Consider the following 20,376-nt stretch of genomic DNA (forward strand, 5'->3'; position numbering starts at 1 on the left):
GTATGTACATATTGCACAAGTGAGACAAATTTACGAAGCTTAAAAAACAGGAATGAAGAGAAGATTCTGAAAATTTATTTATGTTTTTTATATGATTGAAGATTCTGTGGAAGGGGAAACACATTTTACCATAATAAAAACTCACAGAATTCCAGCTATCGGTATTATCGTAAATGTAATAAGACTGAGTTTACTACCCATTTATAATTAGAGTGCACTAACTGAAAAGCCCAATAAACCAGGAACTGCAAATTGTATTGTGCACCTCGGCCCACGTTATCATGCCTCATGAAATTTCTATTCGAACCGAAAAATGTGAGCTCCTGAAAACAATATCATGTTTTATCATGTGAATACGATAACAGTGTTTCTGTTATCGTATGTTGGAGACACAATGACAACAGTGTCATTGTGCCTCCAACAAATGGAAAATATAGCTCTCACACATTTGATGTTTGACATTTTAAGCTTCGACTTGTATGTATTGTTGCGCAGGTTGCTATATTCATTTTGGTGCCAAATTTTGTGTTCCTGGTGTTACTTGCAGACGAAACTGCAAATGAGCAAACGCAAAAATCACGTTACACTCGCATTGTTTCCTAATAAATCAGTCGCATTGCTAAAATGCACATTATAGCAGAACTGACCGTACTCGCTGTGGGCAATGGTGGATGACTATCTTCTAACTTTTCTCCTAATGCTGCCGGTGTACCCAAATGTTTAGTTCTTTCACACTCTTTTTGTCTTGTATATTAATGACCTTAAATAAATGACAATATTTATATACTAAAAAGTATTTAGTATACACCTGACTGGCATTTCTTTTTATCATAATTCTAATCATAATTTTGTTGATGATAGCACATCACTTCCACAACAATAGATGGAAGTTGATAGCTTAAATAAATTCAAGGAGGAACTGGACAAATGTTTAGAGGGAATGGAAGTGCGAAAGGGTGGTTTTTTTTTGGTTGATATTACATAAGCTTGCTTTCTTGCATCACATGCCTCGATTACTACTACTTTCAACTTTGAGAATTATTGCCTTTCACAAACAGCCTCATCTAAAATATCTACCACCAATTCCTTAAATGTTGATCTCCAAGGAATACTCCAATGGAACAAAGATAACTTAGTTAATTTCAATCCCGAAACTCAATCCTGTCTTATATCTCACAAAAGGAGAATACTATACCTATGCTTATCTTCGATGGCACTCAGATCTCTAGACACTATCACATATCTCTATTTTGGATTAGTATTAGTAGGGGCAAATGATGTAAGAAAGCAAGCTTATAGAGCATCAGCACATCAGGGGTGAGGGGGGGTAGGGTTTGCTTTCGTAAAGGAGACTACCACAGGTCTCAGACAGTTTCTAAATTCTGTAGTGTAGGAAAAACTAATGTTGTTATCAACAAAAAATTCTAAATGGGATGAATTGAGGGAAATAATCATAGGAGCTAGTAGGCTTTTCATACCAACTAAGAACTACAGTTTAGGGCTTAGATCTAAATGGATGTCAGATGAACTATTGTGGCAGAGGAGAAAAATGCATGGGATGCAAATAAATTATCAGATGATACAGAAGCCTACTGTAGATATAAACTAGTCTGCAATCAAGTCACAAAGGAGATTAGGCAAGCGAAGGCAGATTACAAGAAGTCTCTGGTAAAGAATGATATGAGAAGCAACAAAGACTTCTTTACTTATATTAACAGTAAAAGGGGCTGAATCACATTGGTCCACTTGATGTTGATGGTTTAACTGTTCATGATCCTGCTCAGGTTGCTAACAGGATGAATAGGTATTTTGTATCTACATTCACATGCAAGGAATTTGTGTTTGAATGTAGCATCCCTACATCCCTCTCCCCAAAGAATTCATGTGTGAATTGTATGGGGAAAGGAATGCCAGAAGTTCATCAAACTCTAACAGGGAGCTAAATGATTTTATGATAACTGAGAGAAAAGTGGAAGAGAAATTGTTGAAGTTAGCCATAAAAAAGGCACCTGGGATGGGTGAATGGGATCTATCCAATTATATTTAGGGAGGCAGCAAAGTAGGTAAGCTACCCATTAGCCATAATTATGAGAGCATCTTTGGATTCAGAGAAAGTTCCTGTGCATTGGAGATGTGCAAATGTATCCCCAATTAACAAAGAGTGACATGATTAATTACAGATCTGCAAACTTAACTTATGTTCTGGGAAATTAATGGAGTCACTGGTTATTAAAGAAGTAATGCAGGACCATGCATTACTTCTTTAACCAGTGAAAGAAGTAATGCAGGACCATGTGACTGAAGTCACAGCACGGGTTTGTCAAGGAGAGATCTTGTCTGACCAATTTCATTGAATACTATGATGAGTGACAAAGGAACTGGATGCAAAAAATAATTTTGATATACTTAGATTTCAGGAAAACATTTGATATTCTTGTACATTAAAAACCATTGTATGCAAATTGGAGCAGTGTGGAAATAAGGGAACGTTACTACTAATGGATAAAGGGATGATTAAGTAAGAGAAGACAGAGGGTGGTTATCAATGGATGCTGCCCATTGTGGGCTAATGTTATTAATGGAGTCCCACAGGGCTAACTGCTGACCCAATCTTACAAAGTCTCTCCACGATCTGTCCCACAGATGTCATGTTTCTTTCACTTGCCCTTTCTTTAGATGCTTCCATGGCCACTATTCTTCTGAATTGACATCTATAATACTACCTCTCTATTCCAAACCAGTCTGAATGCATGCTGCAACCAAGCAAATCCATTTACTATCCAACTTCAAATTCACAGTACCACCTTTTCTTCCTGATTTATCCCTTCAACTTCCATTTCTGGAACTACCTTCTTTCACACATATTTCTTGAAAATTACAGTCTACAGTAATTCAAGTCTAATGTCAACAAGTATCTTCTATCTTCTCAACCTTCAATTCGCCCATGGTACTAAGTACTATAGGTTCTAATACCTTTCATGTTTGGGGGTTTCATAAAAAAAAAAAAAATCTACCATATATTCTTTTTAACTATCTACACCTCTTTCTCTATCTAAATCATGACACCACATTCATGAACTCTTATGCAATACAAGTGAAGTGTTCATGGGCTCCCAATATAGCATTATAGCTACATTTAAGCCATAAATTGTACGTATGACTGAACTGAAAACAATGGAACACAAAATAAAACAATATAACTTCAAAAGATAAAGGTAACATATGTGAAACATTATATACAAGCTTATTTAATTATAAATAAAAAATACATAAAAGTTCTGGACACACATATTTTCATGAGAGTTCATGCAGTCCTATTCAAATGAAGAGCAAGGGATAAAACTGAAACAAAACATATATAAAACATCAGTATTCTATATTCTCATGAAAGCTGTTTATCAATTTACACTTTCCATTCCATTCCATTTTCATCCTAGTCATTCTGTTTTGTAAATTCATGTACATTTGGCTGACACTTCTATACTCCACTGAATCCAGATTGGATTTAAAAAAAATAAAATAAAATAAATAAATAACAAAAACTATCGTTATTTATTTTTTTTAATTGGTGGAATGAACTACTGTTTCAATAAAGGAAATTTAATAAATTTGTTTTATTTTTGTATTACACTAAGTTTCCACATTTATTATATACAATTTTCTCAGTTAAAACTGCATCTAAAAAACACTTGAAATGAAAACTTGTTTATAATCCTACTCCCCGTTTTTAGGCGTGTTAGTATATACTCATAAGTGCCTGTTGTCTTCAACATGTCTATCCTCACATATAAGAGGCAGACAGCAGACAGATTTGTCGAACCATCCCAAATTTCACCAAAATCAGACAAATATATATCCGGCAATTATTATTTCTTTTTTTCCATATAATTTGTATGGAAAAAAGAAATTCATGGATTAAATGTGGTCTTAATGCAGTACTGTTAGCTTTAGAGAGTCTATGAACACTTTGCATGTATATTATGTAGTACTCATAAATATGGTGTTGCTTGTGAACAACACACATGCACATGCACGCACACACAGGAAAGATACTTAAAAGTACAGGGTGGGTAATAGACTGGATTTTTTTGTGTGTGCTGCAGAGGGAGCATTGTGGTAGTGGGGGAGAAGGAGAGATATGTGCCTAGAGTGGTGTATTTATGCAGTTCAGTAATCATGGATAATTGGCCAGTGAACCATTGCACATTTGCAGTAGAAACTTATTTACAATAAAATCTATTGTACAGACATAAAGAAGATTTCAACTTCAGTTTAATGTACTGAGACAGGGCCAAATTCCATCTTGGAACACAATACTAAGGTGGATTGAAGTTTTCGTACTAATGGTAGTGTAAACAGTTGATTTGTCAGGACTACATGTACAGTTCGGACACATGAGAACATAGAGTGAGTGATAAATGCAGTGTTGCAAAGTCCATCCTAGTCAGTAAGATATATAGTGTTATAAAGTAAGGAGACAAGTGCTTGACCTGGGAATGCTGAACAGAAGTATAAGATGAATTCTGCACAATGATCTTCAGTTCAACCTGTACAAAATTCTCTATCACCCACGAGGTAATAGATCAGGATAAAATTGTTCGAATACAGTGTTGACAATTTATGGACATTTTGATAAATGATGCAAATGTTCTGATTATGTCAGACGAGGCACAATTTCATCTTTCTGGATTTGTTAACAAACAGAACTTTTGCTATTACTCAGGGACTAACCCAATGTAGTGCCATCAAGGCTCCTATATAGTGAGAAGTTAACAAGCAGAACTTTCACTATTAGTCAGGGACTAACCCAATGGAACTCCATCAAGAGCTCCTATATAGAGAGAAGTTAATTGTCCAACTGCACTTGGAGTAATTAAACTATGCTTCTTTGAAGAGAACAATCGCAGTGTAACAGTGACTGCTGGTCAATACAGTACGACGTTGGAAATGTTTTTGGTTGAGGAGCTATAATGTCTAGTTTCAACAAGACTGCAACACCACATACTTCAAGACAAAGTATGGCCATTTTTGAGGAGAATGTTTCCTGGGGCTTAATTTCAAGGTTTGGCAACATCCACTGGCTATGAAGATCTCCCGATTTGACTGCCCCTGACTTTTTTCTTTAGGGGTATCTAAAGACGAAAGTTTACGAAAGAAAACCACCCTCAATTCAAGAACTAAAGGACTAAATTACAGAAGAAATTGGAAGAATTAATTTAAATTTGTTTTATCAAGTAATGCAGTTTTATACGAAGACTGCAACAATGTATTGATTGTGCTGGAGGTCATTTGGGACATGTCATTTTTAAAACAACATTCAAATACTAAACTGCATTTGTTAATGTTATTATTTATTTAAATAGAGATTCTCAATTTACACCTCATCTTTAAAAAATAATTCACCAAAAAAGATCCAATTCTACCACCCCCACCTGGTATATGGGCAAGAGCAATAAATATTACACAGTTGTAATTAAACTGAACGGCTCTTTCAAGAACATAAAACTATAGTTTAATTAAGAATTCTTATAAAGTTATAATCTTAATAATTGATAAGATAAGAAGACCATGATAAGAAGATAACAATATTTACTTTTCACTTCAGTTAATCGTGGAAAAAGAAAAAAAAAAATTCAATTTTTTTAAAAAATAAATGTGCTTGAAGTGTAATACACTGCATACATTACCTAACTTTAATGCAAGTATGTTATCAGATGTTTAGACATTACTTAATAAGAAAAAGTTCAATTGATATCACATTTACAGCATGGTCCCTAGAAAGCTTTTAAGATCAATGACAGTCTCCTACTACAGCTATCTATTCACATAAATGAAAGTACAGGTAGCCCTCGTTTTGTGCTGATTCACAATAGTGCCGATCACTGACCACAACAGCATTTTTATTTTTATTTTTTTATTTTTGCATTTTTTTTTTTTTGCAATTTTTTTTATAAATTGAAAGTTTAAAATCATCAGACAAAATTTATCGACATCATACTGTGCTAAGTGGCATGCACTGTTCATGTGATTTAGGACAATCTGAGCCAATCAGCACATCTGTATCAGAGACGAGAAAGATTCCCGTTCTCAAAGTAGCCACTAGTGGATGCGGGTAGTAAAAATCAATGTGAAGCATTCAGTTGGTTGTTGTTTACGCTATTTACACGTGTTGGAAATTTATTACGCTAACATTTTTTTATTAATTGTGCTATTAATAAATTAAATAATAATAGTGATAGTCATGCACAGTTTTTGACATAGTGTTATAAAAAGTTTCTAATTTAATAGAATAAAGAGATGCCATGTCCGGTAAAAGTAGTTCAATGAACTACTTTTACCAGACATGTGGTAAATTGTCTAGTGCAATATTCGGATGATGGAATCTGGTGAAAGCCGCCATAATATGTATAGGGCTATGAATATGCCTCCATCGACTATTACTACAGCTATGAAGAATGCTAATAAAATAAAACAATTGATGAAAAGTGGCAGGTAAAATTTTTGGTGCCCAGAACCTAACCCTGTAATTTCCGATTGACTCCGCTATATAAAGGGTTCCATTTGCACCAGTCCCCCCAGGAACCTAACCCCAATGTAAATCGAGGGCTACCTGTATATTTCATGTATTACTCTAGAACATTGGTTCCCAAACTACTAAGATCTATGGACCCCTACATATATATATGCATATCTCTCTCTCTCTCTCTCTGTGTGTGTGTGTGAGAATGTCGAGTTTTCTGAAAAGAAAATTCAAAGTTTTATGTTTAAAACAACTCAACTTTATTCTTATTTTTACATAAATATATAATAATAACTTTATTTATCATCAATTTGCTATACATAGAATGAATAATTTGACCAGTTCCGGAGGGTTGTTTTGCGAATCCCCCTTAGAACTGGTCTACGGATCCCAGTTTGGAAACCACTGCTATAGAAAGAGACATAACACAAAAACTGGCAAGGCTCTTCACAAAGTGCATTAGAAAAGGTGTGACGCCTAAGCAGTGGAATAATGCAATCATAGTTTTGCTGCATAAGAAAGGGGATAAATCAGAAATTGGAAATTATAGACCAATTAGCTTGTTATCCCACATCTATAAGTTGTTCACAAGGGTCATTACTAACAGATTAGAAAGAATACTTGATGAGAATCAACCAAAAGAGCAAGCTGGCTTTAGGACAGGATTCCCAACTATGGATCACCTTCACATAATATCACAGCTAACGGAGAAAGCAAATGAATATAAAACACCATTATGCCTGGCATTTGTGGATTATGAAAAGGCATTTGACTCCATACAGCATAAGGCAATGTTTCGGGCACTGGAAAGACAAGGCATAGATATCCCATATATTATGATTTTGAAGAAAATATATGAGAGTGCTACCTCCTTTATTAGACTAGACAAAGACAGTAGGAAATTTAAAATCGAGAAAGGAGTTCAACAAGGAGACACAATATCTCCGAAGCTGTTTACTGCTGCCCTTGAGGAAGCTTTCAGAAGATTAGACTGGTCGCAGAAAGGAGTCAATGTGAACGGAGAGTACCTAAACCATTTACGATTTGCAGATGACATTGTAGTCATAAGCCACGATCCAAAAAAATTAGAGGAAAATCTTAAATCAGTTATGCACAGTTAGTAAGAATTTTGGACTAAAGATGAATATGGCTAAAACAAAAGTAATGATGAACAAGTATGCCACAGAAAGGAAAATAACGATTGAAGGAGCAGTAATTGAAAAGGTGGAGTCATATACTTATCTGGGACAAGTTATTAGCTGTAATAATGATAAATGGCTGGAAGTCAAGAGAAGAATAAATTTTGGATGGATAGCATTCAGGAAATATAGTCACATACTGAAGAGCAATATCCCAGTTTGTCTGAAACGTAAAATAATGAACCAATGTATACTCCCCACCATGACTTATGGAAGTGAAACTTGGGCACTCACCAAAAGAATGGAAGAGAAGTTGAGAACTACACAGCGAAGAACGGAATGAATTATATTGGGAATCAGACTGTTAGATAAGAAGAGAAACACACGGATTAGGCAGCAAACTCAAGTAAAGGACATTCTTATCAAAACTAAAGAACTAAAATGGTCTTGGGCAGGACACATAGCTCGAAGACATGATGACAGATGGACTAAGAAAATAACAGAATGGTACCGAAGAGGAGCTAGAAGAAAACCTGGAAGACAAAGGCGGAGATGGATAGATGAAATTCATGAGTTTTTGGGTAGAAAATGGATGGTCAGTGCTCAAAACAGAAGGAACTGGAAAGTTGCTGGAGAGGCCTTCATCCAGTGCGGATTGAAAATGGCTGAGGATGATGATGATGCTATAGAACAAAAAGTTGGACCCAGACCAAATTTTCAACCTGTGTTCTGCTGATCCATAGGAAAATTTCATACCTCTCGTTTTAACTCCCACCCTTACAAAAATAAGATAAATGAAAATGTCTAATCAACAAGAAAAATGTGGATTTCTACCAAATTTTCAACATATATTTTATTGCTCCTGGGATGGTTCTAAATTCAATTCCAATTTCATAGTATTTCCTTCCCATACAGAAATATTACTATAAATTTGGAACAGGAGCTCTAATCCATTTCAAAATTTCGATGTTTAATTTGAATATTTTAGGAATCTTTGTAACAAATTTCCATGTTGATGGGTTGACCAATTTTATTATAAATAATTACTATTTATGAATGACTACTATCTGCTAATGTGACTGAAATGTAATGACCTGCATACATTAACTACCTTCATAATTTTATCAAGGGGTCTGAACAATTAACACTTCATAATGAGTTGCTGGTTCCAAAAAGATTAGAAAGCACTGGTCCAGTGAATATACAAAGGGTACTAGGAAAGTTTTGCAATACAGCTTTGTTTATTTAATTTTTTCAAAGTAATTTCCTCTACATTCAATACACCTCTCCATCCTCCGAAACCAATCTTTAAACCAGTTCTGCCAAGTTTCACTAGGGAGTAAAGCACACTCGTTGTCCCAAGCCCGTAGAAGGTCCTCATCACTGGAAAACCGCCTCCCTTTTAGCTTCATTTTCACATGCGGGAACAGTGCAAAGTCGCAGGGAGCAAGGTCTGGACTGTAGGGAGGGTGCTCGAGAAGTTTCAGTCCTGTCGTGGTCAAATATTCGGTGCAGGCTTTGGCGCGGTGAGCTTTAGCATTTTCGTGATGGAGGTACCAGGTGGCCATTCTTGACTTTGGCCGCAGGTTCTTCATAGATCCAATGACTTTAGGCAGGCATTGTTCACAGTATACCACTTAGCTGTGACTGTCTTCTGCGTGTCCAAAACGACATGTTCCACAATTCCACTCGATTTGAAAAATACAGCTATCATTTTCTTCTTTACAGATCGGGATTTTCTGACAATTACGGGTGTGTCGTCATCATCAAAGACCCAAACTTTGTTTTGAGCCTTGGTCGGCAGATCGTAATAGTACAGCCAAGTCTCATCACCTGTCACGATGTTGTTCACATACCGAGATTGTCCCTTATCAAACTTTTTTAACATCTCCCGGCACCAAGTCACACGTCGTGTCATCTGCTCTTCAGTCAGTTGATGTGGCACCCAGAGAGAACAAAGTTTCTTCACGAGCAAATGATCTTGCAGAATCGAACGAATTGCTGGTGCATTTAGGCCCAAAGTATCCTCTATCTGTTGGTAGGTCACTCGCCTGTTTTCGTCAAGCATTTTCCTCACAGCAGTAACTTTTTCCTCCGTAACTGACGTTCGTGGCCTTCCCGGCCTCTCAGAATCCTCCAGAGTGAAATTTCCCCTTTGGAATTCTCTATACCACCTGAATATCGTTGTACGATGTGGACAATCATCATCTAGTGCAAGAGTCATTTCTTCTAAGCACTGGTCTATGGTTAAACCACGCACGAAATTATACTGCAAAACTGTCATTATCTCATTTCGTGACCACGATGCCATCGCGGTCACGAAAGCACTTTACACTCTCACTACTAATGAATAACTGAGCCCATCGACTTGGCGCGGCGGCTACTATGCACGTATGAACATGTCTCAACATGCAGCAACAAGCAGCTTCCTGTGATTCATTGTTGCGTCATATTGCAAAACTTTCCTAGTACCCTTTGTACATGTAAGCAGTATCAAATTAAATAAAATCTCTATGGGCATTCACAAAGATAGTAAATCAGAAAAAAATTTAATTCACGTTACAAAAAAGTCTGAAGAAAACAATGTAAAGTAGGAACCATATAGGAACAACAGCATTTTAGCACAGAGATGCTACAGACAGTGGTTCATTTCTCATGTGAAGTTTGCGAGTATGTTTTTCTTTTTGCTTCTATATTTTAAATTTTAATCAATTATTTTATTTTTTATATTGCATATTTTATGTAAAAAATTTCAAACTTTTAGATATTATGGCATATTTCATTTGCTACATACCACATATGCCTCAAGTGAACAGAGTACATTAACAAAATCAGCAAGAGTTATACGATAGTAATAGCATTTTATCACATACTTTAATAGAATAGACACAGAACAAAATGGAATGTATGTTCCCATTCCAATTACTTTTAACGCAATGAATTTTTTTTTCTATTTCAAAAAATACAGATACATATGCTTATAATATGAATACATTTTCAAGTATTACTGAATGATGTGTTCAAAGGTGTATGGCACATCCACAGTCTTCTCAGGCTATCCATATTTTGGGGGGGGGGGGAACTCCTCAAAACTGCCTTAGCAACAGCTTCTATTTAAAGCCAACACTTACATCTAAGTGTTGTGCACCCAGTTTCTTTAAATATACAATACCACTTCATTATGAAGTTCATGATTAGGAATATTTTGAATAAAAAAACATGGTTAAAACTCATGCTACAGTACTGTTACAATGCAGACTAAAAGACATGCAATCCTTACAGCTTTGCATTTGCCAACACCTTTGATTTTCCATGAACCACATGCTGCTCACATGCAATGAGTATTACATAACAAACATACACAAACGTATCACCCTGTACAGTATACTGTACAGGGTGATACGTTTAATGAGGAACTCTGCATACAGTAGTGTGCAATGAACTGTTTTCTCACCTATTCACTGAGTGGTCAGGTGTGAGGGTGCATAATTACACGTGCTGTGTTTTATATTCTCCGTCTGTCTTGTGAACTCCTCAGACGGTGTAGTCATCCCAGAGTATAAAATCAGAAAATTTATTTAATTATTTATATCATCTGACCAAAACGGTAGTAGCCAACAAAGCAAGTAGTACATTGTAGAAACACCTATCATACATGTACCTTTTTGTCAGTAGTAAAATCTAATAATATCACACACATTATAAGTTCAACATAACAATTATGATTGACAACTTGGTAACTTTTAACTAGGAGGAGCTTATAGAGGATCTATAATCACAAAACTTTTGGGCCCCCTATGCTATCCCTTTGTGTTCATCATTCCTCAAAATTCTTTGATGAGGAGTTTGTCTTAGTTATAGGATGGTGTTACGTTCAAATTGAAAATCATTTACCATGTTTCAATCACAGAGGGGGCATCTTTATAAATAACAGAATATATTATTTCTATAATATATTAAGAGAGAAACCATACACACACATTAAAAACCAGATTGATAATGTATGAGCGATGGGATATTCTATGCAAATTGTAGCTTAAAATATATGCTTAATAGATGATAATCAATCGCACAACACAAATCTTAATTCTAATCAGTTCAACAAAAATCAAGTAAGTAAATGGGATAAGTGATTTCTATTACCTCGAATAACTTGAGCCATTACTGCAAAATTTTTGTGGTGATTATTACTAAGAGCTGTCTTTTATGTTTTGGTTGTTTTAGTTTTTATGCTTAGCTTAGCATAGGTCCACCTGTGCAAGTCGACACATTGGGCAGCAAGTGGGCTGCAATGGCTCCTGCTTCTTCCCAAGTGATACCAATGCTTCGCAAGTCTTCTCGGAACATCATGTGTCAAGTCTTGGGTGGCCCACCTCTCTTCTTCCCCTCAGGTGGTATCCACAGAATGTGTCTGGCAAGGGCAAGGTGAATCCTGCTTCTTCATAGGATCTCATTAGTGGTAATGTGGTCGTGGTAAATAATGCCAAGTCCTTCGTAGGAACACGTAGGAATAATGCCAAATCCACTAATGGAACACGTTCAGTTTTGTGCCGTGATCTTCCATGTTTCACTGGCATAAATCATAGTTGGCAAAATGACAGTGCAGTAGAGTCGGATCTTCATCGAGGTATCAATCGCTGGGCACAGTTATTGGAACACTGCTGATGCTTTACCATTTCTGCAATTGGCATCTACCTCAAGTGCCACTGTTGCTAGACAATATGCTGCCAAGGTAGGTGAACCTTGGCAGCATATTGTTCAACAGGTTGAGGTCTGACAACAATTCAATAATCCATTTGAGCATGGTCTTTGTTTTATCACTGCTTATACTCAAGCCCAATTTTACCAGCCACTGGTAAAATTTTAGATTTAGTTCTTATGGCAAGCATAAAATCTGACATTATTAAGAACGAAGCAAATGAAGTGAAATGAAGCATAGGAAGTAAAATTCATCAAAAAAAAAAAAAAAAAAAAAGATTGGGGGGAACCACACTGCTTGCAGATAAACCATGAGATCTGGCTTCTATTATTCCCTAAGATTTCATATTTTTTATCCCAGTTCTTATATCTCCTATAAATGAGAACATATCGGTATTTTGTTCATTATACTAATTCCCTTTCGGGTCATCTGCACCTGAATAATGCACAAATGATATACAGGTAGCAACCAACATATTGCAATAGCCCATCATGCTTCTCACCAGTCTAATCACCCTTCTTTAGAAGTCTCACTAGAAGTTCAAAAATTTTTTTTTTTTAAGTGCAGACTTCAGATCTGAATAGAATATTCTAAGTGTGGTCTTATTATCATTTTATATAGAGGAATAATGACATCCTTTTCTCTACATTGGAAGACTAAATAAATCATCAGCAAGCTATCATGTACCTTCCAGGCAACTTATTTACACCCATGCTAAACTTCGTGTTTGTATCATAAACGGTAAGTTTTTGTTTCATCTTGAACCACTTTTAACCCCCCCCCCAGGTTGCAAGTTGCTCCAGGGTTTCTGTTCCTTAAGTGCAAAAACTTATATATACAGCAAATTTTAAATCTTTAGTTGCTATTTCTCAGACCATTTCTGTAATCTGAAATGGTCTGAGAAATAGCAGTGACTCCACTAGTCCACTCCACTACGTTATCATTATTTGTATCACTATGGATTCCAGTACAACAGGCCCATTTATCCTTTTACAAAACACATTCTACCAACCTTGCCAAGCCAAGTTCCCGAAGTGTATAATTTATTAACAAACCTTTCATAATGTACTCTCTTCTTTGCAGAACTGCAGATACAATAACTGCAGAAATAATTCAGACACAGCATGGGTTTGTTAAGGGAAAGTCTTGTCTGACAAATTTCATAGGATATTATGACGTGGTTACAAAGGAATTGGATGCAAAAAATAATTTTGATATCATACATCTGGATTTCAGGAAAGCTTTTGACACTGTTGCGCATGGAAGACTATTGTACAAATTGGAGCAGAATGGTATTAAAGGTAAGTTGCTACAATGGATAAAAGGATGGTTGAATGGGAGAAGACAGAGGGTGGTAATTAATGGGTGCTGCTCTTTGTGGATTAATGTTATTAGTGGAGTCCCACAGGGTTCAGTGTTGGGTTCTCTGTTGTTTTGTATATTTATCAATGATATTGATGAAGGTATATCAGGCTTAGTGTCAAAGTTTTCAGATGATACAAAGGTTGGCAGGGTTGTTAATGTGTGCTACTGCAACAGGATCTAGATAATTTGGGCAGATGGGCTAAGAAGTGGCAACTGAAGTTTAACCTTCACAAATGCAAAGTATTGCATATGGGCGTGCCTCCGTAGTCGGGTGGGCAGGAGCAGCAGTGCATAGAACATGCTTCTTGATTAGACCGGGGTTCGAGCCCGTGACCACCAAATACGGAGGATGCGGAAAGGTCAAGGAATGACCACCTCATATCCCGGAGCAATATGGCCTTAGTCGCTAATGCTCCTAAAAACCAAATAACACAAACAACTGCATATGGGTAGAAGTAACCCCAGAGAAACGTACCAACTGTGTGGTACTACACTTAAGGTGGTAGAAAATGAAAAAGACCTGGGAGTAATTGTGCAGTCAGATATGAAGTTTTCTGAGCAATGCAGACAGGCTGCCAGGGCAGGTCATGGGGTTTTGTCAATGATATATAGGAATTTTGCTAGCAGGGAAAAGGAGGTGATTGTCCCTCTGTATAAGGCAATGGTCCGGCCATGTCTTGAGTACTGCGTACAGGTCTGGAGGCCTCATTTTAGAAAGGATATAGATTTGCTTGAGCGTGTACAGAGAAGGGCAACAAGATTGGTGAGGGGAATGAAGGGATCCTCTTACCAAGAGAGGCTTAAGTTCTGCAAATTGCAGTGGCTGGAGACTAGGCACCTGTGCGGTGATCTGATTGAGGTGTATAAGGCCTTGAATGGGTTGAGCATACTGAATTCTGATGGGATCCTTCCACTTGTTCTCAGATTACGAACCTAAGGGGGCATAAATTCAAATTAAGAAAAGACAGATGTAGAATAGATGTGTGGAAATTTGCCTTTAGCCAGCGGGTGGTTAATTGCTGGAACAAACTTCCATCTGTCGTTGCAGAAGTTGATAGGTTAAATAAATTTAAGGAGGAACTGGACAGGCATTTGGAGGGAATGGTGTGATTTTTTTTTTTTTTGGCTGATGCTGCATAAGCTCATACACTTGCTTTCTTGCATCACATGCTACTACTATTACTATTTACCCTGTCTTCTAGAATTTTACCAGCATGACCTTATTCTGGAAAAATTCATTAATGGGATTCTTCAGAGTGGACTAGCTATGCCAGCCCATTCTGAAGAATCCCCATTAATGGCATTTTTCCAGCATAGCTTGTCCACTCCAGAATCTGTTAATGCCCATTATGATACTTAAAGACGCTGCCTGACAAGCACAGATGTCATCAATGGACAGTGATGTTCTGTTTGGTAGGTTTGGGTCATTTTCTAGAAGCCTCTTGATGCACTTTACGGCCTGTTGGACTGGAATTGATGTAAACAGGGACACTATATCAAATGACGCCATTGTGGCTACCAACCCACATATTGGACAAGTGCTTATTACAAGCGCAGGAGCTTACAGTCCTCCCGAGACTGCCATCAACTCAGGACAATGTTCCTACCGCCTACATTCCCTACTATCCAGGTATGTCAGGTTGGATCTCAAAAATCCTCCGAGAATACCACATAAAATGTGCGCAGCTGCCTGGTAGAACTTACGTTCTCTAGTTTCCAACGTAAAGACTCTGGTCACCCCTCTCTTACACAGCGGTGTAGTATACCGCATAGCCTGCAAAGATTGTGACAGCTGCTACATAGGAGAGACCTCGAGACGTCTTCAAGACCGCTTCGCAGAACACGACAGATCGATTCGCCTTGCCGAGACTGACCAGTCTGCAATCGCAGAACACTACTGGTCGACCCACCACGATCTCAATCCTAAGTGGAACTATGAGGCAATTGACCAGTCCCGACACTTTCGCCACAGCCTCTGGTTAGAGTCACTTAATATAATATGTAATGCGAGAGCCATGAACTGCTGCAAAGGCATGAGACTACACCCCCATCTTAGAGGCAACTGTTTTAAGTCTAGATAAGTGCTAGAGGCAAAACTATGCAGGTCCATGCAGCAACAACGGACACCAGTTTAATGGTTGAATGGCCTACCTCGTGCCCTCGCATGGCTCACTGCACGCGCAACTACTCTGTGTCCGTTAAAATAATTTTTATCTCTAAAGTTTCCATTCTATTTGTTGATAAAGAGGCGCATTCAGCCTCGAAAGCTCCAAAGTATAATTAAAGATATTTTACTGGATATATACATTACCATTATTTGTGTTTTGTAAAGATGGAATTCACTTGAAGAGAGGAAGTGTTTAGTGAAAATAATAATGAAAGGAGGGGGATTGGTGAAGTTTTGGAAAAAATTCAGATTAGTCATATGGACCAAAGCGAAACCTCAAATTACCATATTCATGGAAAAATGTAATGAACTATGTTCTCAAATCAGAAGACAGATATCATAGGGATCTGCAATTACACTGGTTCCTGTGGTCACCGAACAGCAATTCACCATATGAGACAGGATTTTTGAACCAACCGAATGACTTATTTACTCTGGCATATCAGAGAGTACAGGAAGGCTCAGGGATACAATAGTGCAGGAATTGACAGTGGGTAGTGTCAAAATATAAATACAGATTAGCTAAAAGGTTAATCTATATTTACTTGAAAGATGAGACGTTGCTCTGACAGTCTGTTTTGACACTCGTTGGTTCCTCATCAGACAACAATTGCAGGCAACTTACATTGAAAAACTTAATTACCATTGTTATCAAGAAACTGTCATATTTGACCAAAACTTAATTAGTATCGCCTTGTCAAGGAATTGTGACTAGTGACTACATACTATCTGATGAGAGAACAGCAAATCCTGGAAACAGGCAGTTGTCATAGCAATGTCTCATCTTTTAAATAAGCTGTGAGCATTAAGATCATTGCATTACTGCAGTTAAATTCTACCATGCACAAAAACATGACAGAGTCTACTTTCATAAGCTAAATTCTGTTCTTTCCATTTTTTTTTTTTTTTTTTTATGAAACCCTGAACAAGAGAGGTATTGGTACCTACAGTACTTAGTACTGCAAATGGGCAGGAGGTTGAGAAGATGAAAGAAGATATCCGTTGATATCAAGCTTGAACTTCTGTACATTCTAATTTTCAGGAAATATGTATGAAGGAAGCTTGTTCAAGAAAACAGAAGTTGAATGAATAAATGAGGAAGAAGACAAGTTGGTTCTCTGAGTTTGAAATTGGACAGTAAAAGGATGTTGCCTGGTTGCAGCATGAGTTCGGACTGATTTGAAAGAGAGAGCTTGAATTGCAAAAGCTAATTACCAATAACAGTGCCCATGGAAGTATCTATAGAAAAGGCATGCAGCAGAAACAGAATGTCTATGAGATGGAAAGTGGAGAGACTCTGTTAGTGATGAGTCATTAATTAATCTAACTACCCTCTTTTGAATGGAATCTAGAAGCCAGAAAAGGTCCTTGAAATGTGTTTTTAATTTATTTATGATACTTTATCCCACTTCACACACCCTCAGAAAATATCCTTATGACATACCACTATAATAAGGCATCCCAGAGAATGTTCTCGGAGAACAAATATATTCACAGAATATTCACCTAGATTTTTTTCAAGAACTATCTATCATTAGTGCTGCCCAGTAAACTCTTCTGGACAAATTTCTTTATAAAAAAATTTATTTATTTAAAGAGATGTTCCCAGAGATTTCATTTATATTCCTAGAAAGAGTTCACTCTAAAGATAACACTTGAATTATTTTAGTCCAGCATTCTAATATTATTTGTGACATTTTGAGTCACTATCAGTGAAGTTGTTAATGTGTCAGATTTTAATTTTAACATTAGAATTTTTGTTACATACTTAATAACACTTAAAAAAATTTTACTTTTCACACTACACATAAAACTAGTTAAAAAAACTGGGTGGGCAGGGGATACAATATATTTCAGAATATGTCTTGGCATCACAGGGATTTACAGAATACATTTGCCAGTAAAAGCATTAATTACCAAATACAGTAAAAGCTTTCTTATCCAGCACTTAGGTAAAAAGCTGTAATAACCAGCAGTAGTTTTCTTCACAGTCTGTATTACAAAAAATATGATTTACCATGGTTGGATCCGTTTAAAAGTAAACTTCTAAACTGATCTATTTTTTCATAAAACTCAAATCTAGATATTACAGGGTCAGTCAATAATATCTAGATTTGAGTTTTATGAACAAATACCACTCCCGATGTCAGCCACATACAGGATACAGAAAAAAAACTTTGCATATACTATGGAGATGTCTGAAAATTTCAAGTGCATAGCTGATCCTATTCTTCTGTTTAAATTCCACTCAAGCAGATGAGACCCAGACAAGGAAAGGATAAAAGATCAAGTATCTCAAAGTAGTTGAAAACATTTTGGTCATGGAAAACTTCTGTAATTTGGAGGAAACAATAGGAACCACCAAACAATTTCAACTCACTGGTATTCAGAAAAATATAAGCATATTAATGGTTAAAGACAGCAGGCAATTCTTATATTAAGGCTTTATAATTTTTTATAATTTTTATTTGGAATACTGTGTTCAAGTATGGAAACCTCATCTGAAAAAAGACAGCCAGTTTCTTGAAAGGGTCCAAAGATGGGCAACTCGCTTGCATGGTGAGATCGGCAAAAGGGCGAGCGTATAGGAAAGATTGTATATGTGGGCTACAGAGCTTGACAACCAGGCACTGACGGCCTGATTCATGTTTATAAGGCTCTGAGAGGGATTAATAAAATGAATGAAGATGGAATTTTCACTGTTATAGAGAATTCCAGAACTTGGGGCTATAAATTCAAATTACAAGGGAAGAGGTTTAGACCAGATTGTAGGAAGTTTTCTTTTAGCCAGCAAGTTGTTGATTGCTGGAACAGATGGCTTCATAATTGGTTGACAGTTTGAATAAATTCAAAGGTTAACTGGAAAATTACCAATGTAAGGAGGGAAACAAATAATTTATTTTTTTATCTACTTTTTTTTTCTCCCCCCAGCCAGTGCAGCAAAAGCCTATGGCTTTTTTGCACTATATTACTATAATTATATGGTCTGCAAATTTTTCTAACAGCTTACCTAGATATTCATCTGTTACTGTCGTATTAGAAGCAGATAATGCATCAACAAATAAACTGGCTAGGTCTGCACCACTGTTATGCTGAAAAAGAAGCTCTTTTATTAATATTAAATGATTATTTTTTAAACATATTTAGCATAGCAGAATCTCATTGATACAAAGTCAATTTATACAAAATACTCATTTATACGAAGCACATTCTCCTACGAAAAGATTCCTTTCATAATCATATTTGTTTATTACCAAATTAAGTTAATATGTAATTAAAATGTCCAATTTTACCCCAACAGAAACAAATAACATTATGTCATATGGGCAATACAAAGCCAATACAAAACTCAACACCAGTTGAATGATGCCAAAGTGTTTGAAACCAGTCAATGAAGCAAGGAATTTTTATGGGCTCTGCCCCCCCCCCCCCCTATCTGCCTGAGTTAGCGAGTCTCAGATGAGGACTCCATAATTTTATTTCTTGGAAGCTCAGCTTTTCATCCAGCAAATAGGAAAATTGACCGAGAATACACACAGTTTACAGACATCTCACAGCCTTAGTTGTGTTAACACTGAACACACACACACACATCCAGTTGTCCTATTATTGTCCCACTATCAACATCTGTGTGACTCTCTGGTTCAGCATTTAATGAAATATAGCACAACTATATCAGAATTTATTTTTATGCAAACAAAGCCAATTTGTGGTAGCTATAACATAAATATACATTAAAATTATCATGAAATGTGAGATGTCAGTTGCAATTGTTATACTGGGTTCAAAGGATCTTTTGTTATATTTTTTGCGCCATTTTTTAAGTACTTGAGCTGATGTTTTTTTGGTGTGTGTGTGTGTCTGTATTAAACCTCATTATGGTGACAAAATGTAAATGGAGAGAATTAGGCCTGTAATGTAGGGTGCCTCCGTAACCAGGTGGGCAGGAGCAGCAGTATTGTAGCACACGCCTCTTGATTAGACCGGGGTTCGAGCCCATGCCCACCAAATATGGAGGATGCGAAAAGGTCAGTGAATGACCACCGCATATCCCCGGAGCAATACGGCCTTATTTGCTAATGCTCCTAAAAACCAAATAGCAAGCCTGTAATGTAAATTGGAAATAAACAAGGAGCTGACAGGATGGAACAAAGTAAAATGAATACTGCAGAAGAATGCAATATCCTTTTATTTACTTTGTCTATGATAATGAAAACCAAAAAGGCTTGAAGACATAGGGATAATTGTCCAATCAGATGGAGTTTTCTGAGCAGTGCAGACAGGCTGCCAATTTCATACAAAATTCTGTCAATAACATACAAATTCTTGTATGTTATTGACAGAAATCCAAAAATTTCTTGTATGTTATTGACAGAATCCAAGGGATTCTGTCAATAACATACAAGAATTTTTCCAGCAGGGATAAGGAGGTGATTATCACATTGTATAAGGCAACAGTTAGCACACATCTTGAGTACTGCTTACA

At 36.7% G+C, this 20,376-nt stretch overlaps 1 protein-coding gene across 1 annotated transcript in view; it reads right to left on the reverse strand.

Annotated features, from left to right (window-relative positions):
- The window catches only part of LOC150076760 (Golgi to ER traffic protein 4 homolog), a 116,164-nt gene that overhangs the window by 64,301 nt on the left and 31,487 nt on the right, over window positions 1-20,376 (reverse strand). The window contains exon 3 of the mRNA XM_090386855.1: window positions 18,901-18,982. Coding sequence (XP_090242981.1) covers window positions 18,901-18,982 — 82 coding nt within the window. The remainder of the gene's footprint in view (window positions 1-18,900; window positions 18,983-20,376) is intronic.

This window comes from Mastigoproctus giganteus, chromosome 12 (genome assembly GCF_048544385.1).
Source record: "Mastigoproctus giganteus isolate SK-2022 chromosome 12, ASM4854438v1, whole genome shotgun sequence".
Lineage (NCBI taxonomy): Eukaryota > Metazoa > Arthropoda > Arachnida > Uropygi > Thelyphonidae > Mastigoproctus > Mastigoproctus giganteus.